The 13,027-nt window shown below is 43.3% G+C and overlaps 1 protein-coding gene across 9 annotated transcripts in view; it reads right to left on the bottom strand.

Annotated features, from left to right (window-relative positions):
* Window positions 1–13,027, bottom strand: part of ADGRL3 (adhesion G protein-coupled receptor L3) — a 958,921-nt gene that overhangs the window by 341,261 nt on the left and 604,633 nt on the right. For all 9 annotated transcript variants that reach the window (XM_075204791.1, XM_075204784.1, XM_075204783.1 and 6 more), the window contains one exon: window positions 12,063–12,129. In XM_075204791.1, coding sequence (XP_075060892.1) covers window positions 12,063–12,129 — 67 coding nt within the window. The remainder of the gene's footprint in view (window positions 1–12,062; window positions 12,130–13,027) is intronic.

Genomic DNA, 13,027 nt, shown 5'->3' with positions numbered 1-13,027 from the left:
CTATGTCAGGAAGTTGCGGGGGCCACATCGAGACCCATGGAGGGTAGTGCTGCCGCACTTTGAAGAAGGAGCAGGGACGGGAACTTGCCGGTCAGCGATACGCAGATTGCGGTTTAGAGTGGCGAGGGAAAGTTGACCAGTCTCTACGAGGAAGCCGTTGTGCTCTCGGTGTGACGGGACCCGCCACATTAGCAAGGGCTTGAGAAGCTTCCGGAGAGGCTTGTTGATTCAGTCCAATCTTTCGCAGGAGGTTTCGTGCTTCGCCCAAACTTTTAGCTGACAGTTGTTGGTTCTGATGCCAAAAATAGAGACGGAAGGGGAACCCCCAGCGATACCTGATGTTGTTTTCTCTGAGGATTGAGGTGACAGGCTGGAGTTCCCGCCTCCGAGATAAGGTGGTGGGAGAGAGGTCCTGAAAAATTTGAAGGGTATGTCCTTCATAGGATAATGAAGGAAGCTTTCTAGCTGCTTGTAAGACAACCTCTTTGGTCGTGAAATAATGAAGATGGAGGATAACGTCTCTAGGTGTAGATTGATCCGATGGGCGAGGTTTAAGAGCTCTGTGGGCTCTATCCAGCAAGAATTGATCTTCTGGAACTTCTGGAGCAAGCTGGGAGAATAGTTTCCGGAGATAGGGGTCCAGGTATACAGATTCAACGGACTCTGGGACGCCTTTAATTGGAAGGTTATTTCTCCGGGCTCTATTGTCCATATCTTCTTGACGTTCATGGATATTATTGAGCTCCTAGCGGATTTGAGTTAGTTTGTCATTCGTAGCTTCTTGACCTGAGACGACGTAATCCATCTTTCTCTCAATATGATCCGTGCGAGAACCCAGTGAGGACACCTCCGATCTCAGACTATGAAGAGCGTGCTGAACCTCAGCGTGGACTGAAGACCGAAGCTCCTTCATTTCTTTGATCAGGGCGAGAAAGTCTTTTTTGGTAACTGGAGCAGACACATCTTCGTCGGAGTCTGAGTCCTCAAGATAGCGAGGAGAAGCCGCTTGTTCTGTTCCAGAGACTGAGGAGGACTTATTAGGGTAATATTGAGGGATACTCTTCTAATTAAGTTTTTTGTTTTTCGGCATAGCTAAGTAGGGTAGGGTCAAAGATGAAGGAGGAATCGGAGAAGGTAGGTCAAATACAACAAACTTCCGAGCAGAAGATTCGATCAGAAAAGGCCCCTCGGGAATGGGACAACCGTTACATCACAACTGCATAACAGATGGGGACCCCGGCCATCCTCAGTGAGCCAGATGCGAAGTTAAAACATATGTGCAGACTCTTGGTGCCGTACAGGGTGTAATAGCCGTAGTATTGTACAGGGAACGGGCGAGGAGAGCCGGTAAATGACTGTAAAGACTTGAGCAGTCTAGAAGTAAAATTGTATGCAGAGCAGCTCGGGCAAATTTTGGAAGACACTCCTTATTGCTTCTGATCTTGTTGTTTATGATATTATCTTTTATTTGGATTGTCACACATAATACACAAAACCAGCAAGCAGCCACTAGGTGGCAGACAAATCTCAGACTCCAGTGGGAGTAGTGGAGAATTACAGCCTGTTTTACTTCTCCACTTACAGGTAATAAATAGACTGTTAGGAGCCTGGTGTTACTAACAGGCAATCAGAAGGCAAAAAGAGGGAGCCAGGGAGGTCCCAGAAGATAAGTTGGCAGGGATTCAGAGCCCGAGCAGCATATAAAGTATATTTATATCAGGGCTTAAGTCCTACCCCTCAGTGCTCGCACTTCTGTGCCTTCAGACTGTGCAGATGGGTTGGGGAATAGTACACTTATCCCTCCTCACCTGTGCTGACCGGAAGTCCGTTTCCAAAAACCGGAAGTCAATTGCCAAAAAACGGAAGTGCGGCTAGATGGGCTTGGATGGTGCCAGAGACCGCGGCTGGAGAGCAGGAGAAGGCCTCGGGTGTCGGAGGCAGCGGTTCCGATGTGCAAGCGTGTCTGCTACAGATGGGTGCCCCTTGTAGGTGAGTGTATCCAAGCAGCTGTGCGGCAGTGGACGGGAGGGGGGCAGCCCCAGGGTGATTGATTACAATGCTGTTCACAGCTCTGGGGGCCAGATAGACGGCCAAAGCCAGCCCACTCGTGCCCCAAACGACTCCACCGATGCCCCGAAATGTTCAGCACAGACACAGGGTGAGCAGGGAAACGAAGCTTCTGCTACAGTGCCCCAAAGCAGGTGATATTCAGGGGAGCTCTTCCACGCTGCGACCACTCTCAATGGCGCCCAAGCCACGCCCCCCTGAAAAGTGATTTTAATAAATACTGGGAATGTTAAAGTAGGTATTATGACTTATTTGTCACTTCGTTTTTTTTGGTTGCATGGCGAGAGAGTATCTTTGCTCATGAAAAGTATGGAGAAGATCACGTCTATCACATCTGGTATTTCATTAAAGTTGCATTCTATGCCACCTTGAAGTAAGTGCACAGACAAAGGTGTATGGCTTACTACTTATCTTTCCATCACATCACTTTTCTTTTTTATGTCACTGTTACACTTTGGAGTGTTCATATTTTAAAGGTTATAAGCACTATGCTATGTTTTTATTATTTTATTCATGAACCCATTGTGATCACGGACAAGAAATCATAGAAAAAACAGAAGATAAACATTGGACATATATTGGAAAGTATTTTGACTTTCTTTTGCACAAGATTTTAGGGGTTATTATTTTTCTCAGTTTTGTATATATTTATGTATTTTGTTGTTATAGTCCACATTTTGTGAGCCTTGAGGTGCAGGCTGGTTAAGGTAAAATCAATGTGCATTTGTCATAATGTGGGAATTGTTAAGTTATAAAAACAATGTATATACGGGGTCCGTGGCCTGACAGCCATACTGTTCAGACGGGTTCTTTTTGAGCTCTCCACTGATTGAGCATAAATCACCATCCATCGACGCTAATTCATCCTTACAAAGGCCTCTGCTCTTATCCTACATTGGGGTGATTCCACCCCTGAAACCTAAGAGCATAAATTGTCCTCCTGGCTGCCTTGTGCCATCTAGACTGTACTTGGGCCTACCAGTGTGGGGATCCACTCTCTGACATGGCTCGTGCCTTCCCATAATGCCAGAACCTGATATTGCACACACAAGACACCCGATTCTCTTATGCACCCGGACTATCTCCCCTGACCACTGGGATCTGCTAACAGGCGTATACAGAATCGGAGGCGAGTCTATCCGGCTGGGCTGCAGACCTACAGGCACTCATAAGATCTCTACCTGTCCTCCATGGTCCTTTGTCCCGCTGCGCGACCTCATTGCTCGCTTACATGAGACTCCCAAGGTGCGCGCCATATCCCGCCAGAGAAACTGGAAGTTCTCAGTCCGCTGCTGTGCCCACACTTCCGGCTCATTGCCGTCTCTTCAAATTGGGCCCCCTCACGAGCAGCCCTCTGGGGACACTCCACTGCAGACTTTGACCGGTGGTTTTATCTGGAAATCATCTGGAAATCACCAGTGGTGAGTCTGATCCATCTGACAGTGCTATATTTTAGTATTCAAGCAGCCCACATTCCACCAGTAAATTTTAGATTGCTGGCAGAGGAGGACACGTGCAGAGTCACTACATCAGGTGCCTGCTTTAGCTTAGGGCAATCACAATTCCCCTATCACACAAGTTGCTGTAGGGTCTCTGTAACCTTTGCAACACTGCCCAACTAAATGAAATTTACCATTCAACAACAACACCACATACTGTGTTAATACATAATCTTTAGAGACACAGGGAATACACAAAACTGCATCAAATTTAAAAAAAAAACAAAAAAAAACAGCATCTGTAAGAGCACTCCCTGAGGACATCTTGTGACAGTTTTTGACAACTGCAATACAGGCAATACAGATAAATCCTCATCATCTCTTGAAAGATCAATCAGCCATCATTCTGCACTTTTGTTGGTCTTGCAAGGAAAATCTATGATCATCGCAAAGTAAGCAGCTTCTAAAAGACCTCCTTACTCCAGAATTTCACACTACAGTATCCCCAAGTGAAGTGCCAGCAATCTCTTCCTACTTCAGCTATTTCCCTGGCTTCAGCCTGCTTTGAATCTAACCCTCATGTGGAGAGGTCTCATGTCAACCTAATGTGACACCGGGCGAACCCTGCCTAAATAGAGCAAAGTTTTACCCGCAAGCCTACTTACAGTTCCCACTACTAAATATTATATTCATATACCTATCACGATGCATAAAACCTCACGCGAGAAGAAAGCAGTTACTGCTGAGATTACTCAACACTTTCATCATCAAGATAAACGTCTAACATCAGTTCCCTCCCCCTCATCCCCACGGGAAGTCCGAGATGAAGACTCAGACATGGATGAAATTTCAGCAACCAATCGAGATATATCAGACACTCGTAACCTCCTACTCCTAGCTGAGGAACGACATAGCCGACCTTGACCAACAAGCAATCGCTCTCGAGAGCCAAGCCTCCAAATCTCAATCCTTCCAAACCAAGACTAGCAGGGTCCTTGAGTACCTCAGCAGAGAGCTAGACTTTTTAAAGGACAAGAAGGAAGATCTCGAAAACCGAAAGTGAACAATCTCCACATCCGTAACGTCCCAAAAACAGGAGAGCCCGCAGACATCGAGCCATATCTTCTATGTCTCTCTACTAACTTGGTCCCCGCTTTGTCAGAGCCTCAGATAACCATTGAGTGGGCTCACAGAGCTCTTCAGCCCAAGCCCAAAGACTCGGACCTCCAGAGACATTATTCTGAAGTTTTTATCATACAGGATTAAAGATCAACTTACTCTGGCCGCAAGGAACTCCAACTTTACCCACTTTGAAGGATCAAAGATACAGATTTTCCAAGACTTGTCTCCAGTCACTGGTGCCAAAAGATGAGACCTTTGGGAAATTACGCTTGTTCTACGTGATCACGGATATAAGTATCGTTGGGGATTCCCGTTTTGGCTTGTGGTGGAAATCAATGGCTGGCAACACTTCACTCACACACTTAAAGATGGGAGCAATTTCATAAGAAGGCTGAACTTAAGCTCACTTTCTGACCTGGCTCATCTAGAAGCATCATCTGAAACTCCTCCTACCTAAAATTGGTCGTAATTTTTAGTATATATTATATTTGATATTTCTGATGCTTCATAAATGATGATTTTTTTTATCTGTTAATTTTACTTATTTATGTTCACCAGTTTGTTAGGTTTTCCCTACATATTAGTGCTCTTGGTTGGGGCATTTCGGTTGATTTTTAAATGTGAGCTGGGATACCTCATTCTAGCTAAACTAGCCAACAACTACCAGGCCCCCAAGTTTGGCGACCTCCTGCACATGCGGGAATATAATTTTGCTACCTTTGTCCTTCCCCGATATATTTTCTTCTTCTATATTTTTGTCTTGTTTCTGAACTAAAATGAACAGTTATACAAGGTTTTCACGAGCAATCTTCAAGACACCAATCTAGATAATACATCAAACACTTGAATATATCTCAATATATAGCACAATTTTTTTATTATTCTCCTTCATATCTCTCTACTTTCACAGTATTTACCTGAACTGCTATCTTTGTCTTTACAATGTTTTTTTGTTGATAGCTATTCATCTGTCACTGGGGTTAATCCTCCACTTAGGCTCTTAGGCTCTAGAAGGCTAGAAGGTATTCTCCCTTACAACTGTGATCCCCTCCTCACGCCCACCCCTCAAATAGGGATTACCTGCTTTTCCCCTCTGTAACTTAACTATAAGACCTTCTGGGTTGATGCCAATCCCGACTGAGAGCCTTTCTACCCGGGCTCTAACTCCCCGACCTTGTGGGGCATCCTTCTCCACTCCCCTTATTGACCCCATTATATCTCTACTCCAACTTAATTCCCCACCTCCCCAAGCTGGTTCAGATCTTCAACTCTTTAACTGCATACTCAAGTCAAAACTTTCCACCGAGACACTATTTCCTCAAGAGTTATTGCTATTCCCAAACCCAACAAGGACCACACGTTGTGCTCTAATTGTAGACCGATCTCACAATTAAATACAGACCTTAAGATATTCGCAAAAGTCCTTGCCAATAGACTCAACAGGGTCCTGCCTGGTTTGATCGACCCTGATCAGGTGGGATTTATTCCAAACAGACAAGCGTCTGACAACACACGCAGGGTAATTAATATTATACACCAAATCAATACCCAAAATGCCCTTTCAGTGCTTTTGGAGCTGGATGCTGAGAAAGCATTTGATAGAATCTCATGAACCTTTATGTTTTCAACACTCGCAACTTTTGGTGTTAAGAGTAAGTTTCTCACAGCTATTAAAGCACTGTACACTAATCCCACCTCCTAGGTGGTGATGACTGGCCAGGTCTCAAACCCTCTCCGCCTTCACAATGGCACCAGACAGGGCTGCCCTCTATCACCTTTGCTGTTCGCACTGTATATTGAACCATTATCAGCGACAATTAGAAACATCATTAATATCTTAGGAATCCAGCTAGGATCTACACAATATAAAATAACACTGTTTGCGGATGATGTGCTTTTGATCCTGTCCAACCCCTGGATATCTCTTACCAACCTTCTGTTAGGAACTCCCAAGCCAGTACAGTGAAACTCGGAGACTACTCTGAAGGCCCGGTGTTCGCTGGAGCCCCTAGTGGTGGGGACAGACTGGGCTGCGAGCCGACCGAGGGTCGAGTAACGTATACTGTCTTATAGGAGTACCTAGGAGTGGAGTGATTGGCGGGCTGCAGTTAAGCAGAATCCTAGGTCAAAGGGTCACAGGCACAGATGCAAAATCCAAAATCCAGGCAAAAGGTCGAGGTCAGAAGAGAAGGGTCACAGGTCCAAGAACAAGCAGGGGTCAAAACACGGGTAGTCAAATCCAAGGTAGCAAGAACCAAACGGATAGCACAAGCAGGCAGCAGGACTGAGGACAGAACGCTATAACCGGCAATAAGGGTAGCAGACCTCATTGCCTTAAATATACAGGTGAGCCAATCAGAGCCTAGCTCTGCAACTACTCCCAGGAGCTGACTAATAAAATAATTACAGCCTAATAGCCAGCAGGCTATTAGGTCCTTCTGCGCACGCGCCCGGCTGTCCCCTGTTGCCGGGACGCGGCGCTACTCTGCTGGGCGTCCGGCCGTTGCCTCGGCAACGGTCGGGAGTTGAAGGGAAGTGACGTCCTGGTCGTCATGGTGACGGCCGGGACGCTGGGGCAGGCAGGAAGCGAGCCGCGGCGGCTGTGAGTACCGCCGCGGCTCGTGACACCTTCTCTCTGAACTAACCTCTTATAGACGTTTGTCTGGATATATTATTAATGACACCAAGTCCGAGGCCATGGCGTTCTTTGTTTCAGCCAAACACAGGACATACCTAGAGGATTCATTCAAATTTCAATGGCGCTCCCAGGTAATACGATACCTAGGTTTTGCAATAACAAGACATTACTCTGACCTGTACCAATATAATTATTCTCCTTTAATTGCCCGCATAGGTCGAGACCTAAACAAATGGCAGTCCCTATATATTTCTTGGATTAGGCGGATAAATGCAGTAAAGATGAACATTCTACCACTGTTGCTATATTTGTTTCAGACTTTACCAATCTGGGTTACCCCCTTCAGCTTTGGCGGCACTACAGACAACATGTAGTGAATTTATATGGGAAGGCAAGAGGCCCAGACTCAAGCATGCCACCCTAGCAAAGCCAGCCAACAAAGGAGGACTTGGTCTACCTCTTCTTTCTAATTATTACTACACCACTCAATTACAGCACGTGATCTCTTGGCATACTAACCCAGGCTTAAAAAAATGGGTGGACATTGAGAACGCCATGACCCCGGAAGCCCCGATGCACTATCTTCCATGATTGTCTGGGAGTCACAGGCCTGCTTCAGCATACAAATGCCCCATGATCCGATTCACTCTCTTGATATGGGACTTTGTGAATAAGCTCTTCAAATTGGCCCCATATCCCTCTCCACTAGCCCCAATTTCGAAACACCCCCAGTTCCCTCCAGGCAATGTAGAATCCATGACTGCACCTTGGAAGTCCAGAAAAATAGACAGGTTCCAGCACATAATGGGCGAATTTGACCCCCCACATTCGCAGAGCTATCAGAAAGATATATCCTCCCAACATCTTTGCACTTCTTATACTTAAAAAATCTGTAGTTTTATCTACTCACAAACACACTCTAAAAAAATTGAAAATTAATGCCCTTTGAGCGCAACTGGATTTACGCAGTGGGTTGCAGAGGAAACATATCAATGTTATATCTCTTCCTTCTCAAACTAGACTTACCCCCCTAGACCCACACGAAGAGGCATGGGAAAGGAACCTAGGGCTAGTTTTGGATGACGAGGGATGGTCTGTAATTTGAAAACGAGTAGCTAAGGTATCCATTAATGTGAGTATTAGAGAAACAGCTTATAAAGCATACTTGAGATAGTACATTGTCCCAACCAAGCTCCACCGCATCTTCCCAACTACATCAGATAGGTGTTGGTGAGGATGTGGTGGGCAAGGTACTCACCTGCTCATTTGGTGGGAATGTCCCATTATTCAACAGCTTTGGGATATTGTACTGACCCTTCTCCTTTAGCTTACAGCTGTTCATTTTCCTAGTGACCCAGTAGTATTTTTACTCAATAAACCTGTTCCCTCCATAAGCAAGTCAACAGACCGTCTGGCACGTCAAGTTAGTTAAGCCTGCAAATTATTAATAACACGAGCATGGAAAATACATATTCCCCCAACCAGTCCCGAATTGATCAACAGGCTTTGGCACATTTCATGCATGGAGTATATCACAGCCACGAGCTGAAATCCAGCGAGAAAAGTACCGTAATAACGGTATTTACACGCACTATTACCGTAATGACGGTAATAGGGCGCGTTACTTTTGGCTGTAACGCCAACAATTGAATATGCCCCTATGTCTTTAATATCATTATCAGCACTACGTTGCCAACCTGGACATCGGAACCCTAGATACATTGTGTCACTCGGATACCTTATTAATTATTTGATTCTTAACATCTATATTTGAATTGGACACCAACTGGGGCTATATCGAGCGGAATCAATACACAGCTAATACTGTGAGAAACCACAGTTAACTCCGCCACCCAATATCAGCATTCCAGGAGGGTTTATACAGATGTCTCATTGGATCACTAATTACAACACACAAGGGTCTGCGTAGATTCTACACTTCATTGAGAAATAGAACATTAACAGCGAGTGACTCCGCAGCTTGTCGCTATCCCAGCAGCCGAGACCGTGTCTTCTGATGTTACCATAGAGAGAAAGACAGAGACACATTGTGTCCACCTTCTTAATACATAATTGTTCTATTTTTTTATTCTTTACCTTTATACCTATTTTTGCATTTTTTCTTTTTTCTATTTTTATATATTTTTTATATTCAGAGCTCCAACGAGATACCTATTTATAGACATTTATGAGAGAGACATTAGTGGGAAAAAACAAGACTATCATATATATTTTTACACCAGCTTTTGCTACCTCTCACATCTTATACATATATTTCTCTCCGGATTTCTACGGAACTTTTTAGTCATATGAGGACATAAATAACATATTCAAGTGTACTGGCCAGACACACCTGAATATTATTGTTTTTCCATATTTTTATTTAACCTTATGTACCTATTTTAAATTCAGAGCAAACAACATTTGCCATCAATGTGTGCATATTTTTAGGTGTAATTGTATTGTGGCGCATCTGTTTTCTATATACTGGTATATTATTTTCTGAGATTGGCAACCTCATTGGGGACAGCGACTGATACATTACTAGACATCTATATTCATATTTGACATTTGTTAAAGCATAGTGTTTTTATATTTTTTGGATATTGCGTAACTGTTATTTCTGTAATACTGTTTTTTCTCTGTACAAAGTGTAAAAATAAAGAGATTTAAAAAAAAATAATAATGTATATACTTTATAATGTGCATATTTAAAAACACTCTAAGGGTTCTACGTCCCTGGTCCTCCACTATCTGTTTTCAGTGTTTGGCATATCCTTCTGTCCACCTTTTCTGTTTGTGTTTATCTTGTCAGTGTTTTTTCTGTTAATAGCTTCAGTGCCTGTTTTTGTCTGATATTTGGTTGCTCCTCAGGCTTTGACCACTGTCTTTGTCTTAGTATGTGCTCTGGATCAGTGACCCCAGTTGTTTTACTATCTGCTCTTGGACTGTGACCTCATCTTATCATCTTTTGCAATCTGGTGCCTATGCAATTGCTTAACCTGTGCAATTGATTAACATTCAAACCATGCCAACATATGCAAAAACCCTTTTGGTCAGCAACTGTACAGTAATCCTTCGCTTAAATACCCTGAACCACCCAGCTATACAACAATAAAAGGCACACCTCCCAATTTTGAAGCAACTTGAATCAGGACACAGGGTGTGGCCACATCGTGGTGGGGGTGTGATCATGTGACAATGGGGGCATGCATAGTGCTTCTGAAGTGCTAGGCTGTCCCATACCCTTCTCCATTCAAAACCCCTTAGAAATGCCAGGAACACCAGTACGCAGTGAAGGAGACATACCTCCCAATTTTCCAATCCGTGGGACAAAGATTTGCAACAGCAGAATACATCCCTCAAATTGGATCTGTCCTGCCTAAATTGCAGAAGTTGGCATGCATGCTATATGTACGTTATGTACTTTTACTGCACTGAGGAGTGGTCATTACTAGTGACTTTTTATTCAGTTGCAAGCTGTGTTTCCCCTGTATCTGATCATCAGTTACTCTGAATGTTTACTATGTATTCAAAATAAATTCACAGTTGTTTGAACTCATCTCCTACCTCTATCTTGTCTTGAATTACCTAACACAGAGGTTCCCTGGGAACCGCAGTGCTGTTACAGGGTTGCCGCGGCCAGGGGACAAAAAAAAACAAAAAACAACTTACCAATCCGGCAGCGCCGGTGACCCAGCATTCTCCTCCCTCCACACTTCTCACTGACGTCATCCAGGGCCATCTTAACAACATTATGGGCCCCCGGGCAAAGCAGTGCACCGGGGCCCTTACATATATATATATATATATATATGTATATATATATATGTATATACATATAGATGCATAGAGATACAGATATAGATATAGATATATAGAGATAGAGATAGATAGATGTACTTGCTCAGTGACCCTTGAAGGTTTTTTTTGCAGGTTTTTTCTGCCCCCGGGCACCTGCCCATCGTGCCCAATGGAAAAGATGGCCCTGACGTCATCACGCCCGACATATTCAGTGAGAAGCGTCAGGAGAGAGGAGGATGCTGGGTCCCGGGTGCCATCGCATTGGTAAGAAGATAGAAGAGAAGACAGAAGAAATAGAAGAAAGACGGCCAAGTATGGTAAGCAAAGAAACGGAGGGAAAGGTGAAAGAAAACCGCAATGGAGGGGCAAAAGAATGAAGGAGGGGGCAGACAGTGAGGATGAAGAGGGGCAGACAGTGTGTGTGGATGAAGAGGGGCACAGTGTGATGATTTTTGTACATGTTGTTGTTTTATTTTGTTTGATCGTATTCCTCTTAATATTAGGTGTAAATTATTCTTTGACAGAAATATAATTGAAAAAAATCTATGAAATTATTATTTTCCCTTGGATTTATGTGCATTATTTTTGCAAACAACTTACTAAGAATTTCTGTCCTGACCTTAATACTTATTACGTTATTTTGACTCAAATACTTAAAAAATGGGACTGCTCGGTAATTATTTTGGAGGGGTGCCTTGAAAAAATTATGGAAACTCTAAGGGTTGCGCAAACTGAAAAAGTTTGGGAACCACTGACCTCACATAAGCTCAAGGTAGATGTTTCTTATCTAAAACATGAATGTACCCGATACCTGTGCGTGTTTTCTGTTGGATAATGTTATATAGGGACAACAGAGTTGTATGTATAGCTCTATGCAAAATAGTACATGCTGTGCATTCATTTCATCAGATAGCTGCTATACATTAATTCACTGTCTTGCTATTTAAAACAAGGTAGTAATAATTAGGAGACAAAAACAAACAAACATTTACCATTATTATCAATGTTGCTGGTCCTATAAAGCTCCAAATAAAATATGTGTCATGTCGAAGCCAGCACCTGTAAAAAGAAATAATAATAAATATTAAATCAATCAAAGCACAACATATCATTAACATATTATGCATGTAATAATGCTAATAATTGTTTGGTGGTATGTGAATGATGCAAAACAACTGAAATGTATGATACCTATATTAAAAGTATTGTAAATGTCAGGTTTCATATTTTCATTTTTACAAGGACTTTTTTTTTTTAACAACATGATCAAAAATCAAAATACACTATATTAATAATTACTGGAGTCGCTTCCAAAAATATTTTCCTCTATGTGATGTTGTTGTGCAGTGCTGCCCAGTTAAAGGTCCGATAGTGGAGTTCTGGCCAGCATTGTGAGAGAGAATTTTAGAAGAAATAGTACCTACATCACAAGAAAGTTAATATATTCTGTTAGCAAACATATATACCACCAATAAAGTGGCTACTAACATATGTTAGGTTTATGTCATTTTGGAATATCCACACATTCTTACAATTGGGAAATTCAGAACAAGTTCATGGAGTCATGACTTGCATCCCCAACTAAGCCAGAAATAATGAATCAACATTTCTCTGCAGAAGCCATTACGCTGACACCTCTGTGAAAGACAGTGTCATGTATAGGCTTTTCAACATAATTGCCTACTCTCCCGGAATGTCCGGGAGACTCCCGAAATTCCCGAATTTCCTGGTCATAATAATTAATGATGGGGGGCAGGGATTATGACGGGGTTCACGCATCATCGTGGCCCCGCCCCTTGCTGTAATTGGCTAAACCAGTGTGATGTAATATAGGGGGCAGGGTTAATTATGTGATTCTTGAGCCCCGCCCTCCACACACCCACCTCCCCCCGATCTCCCGAATGCCAGCTTGCCAAAGTTGGCAAGTAAGCTTTTCAATGAAAGTTCTACAAGATCA

Source organism: Mixophyes fleayi, chromosome 1 (assembly GCF_038048845.1).
Source record: "Mixophyes fleayi isolate aMixFle1 chromosome 1, aMixFle1.hap1, whole genome shotgun sequence".
Lineage (NCBI taxonomy): Eukaryota > Metazoa > Chordata > Amphibia > Anura > Limnodynastidae > Mixophyes > Mixophyes fleayi.
Note: the sequence above shows the minus strand (reverse complement) of the source record. Positions and strands in the feature narration are given on the sequence as shown.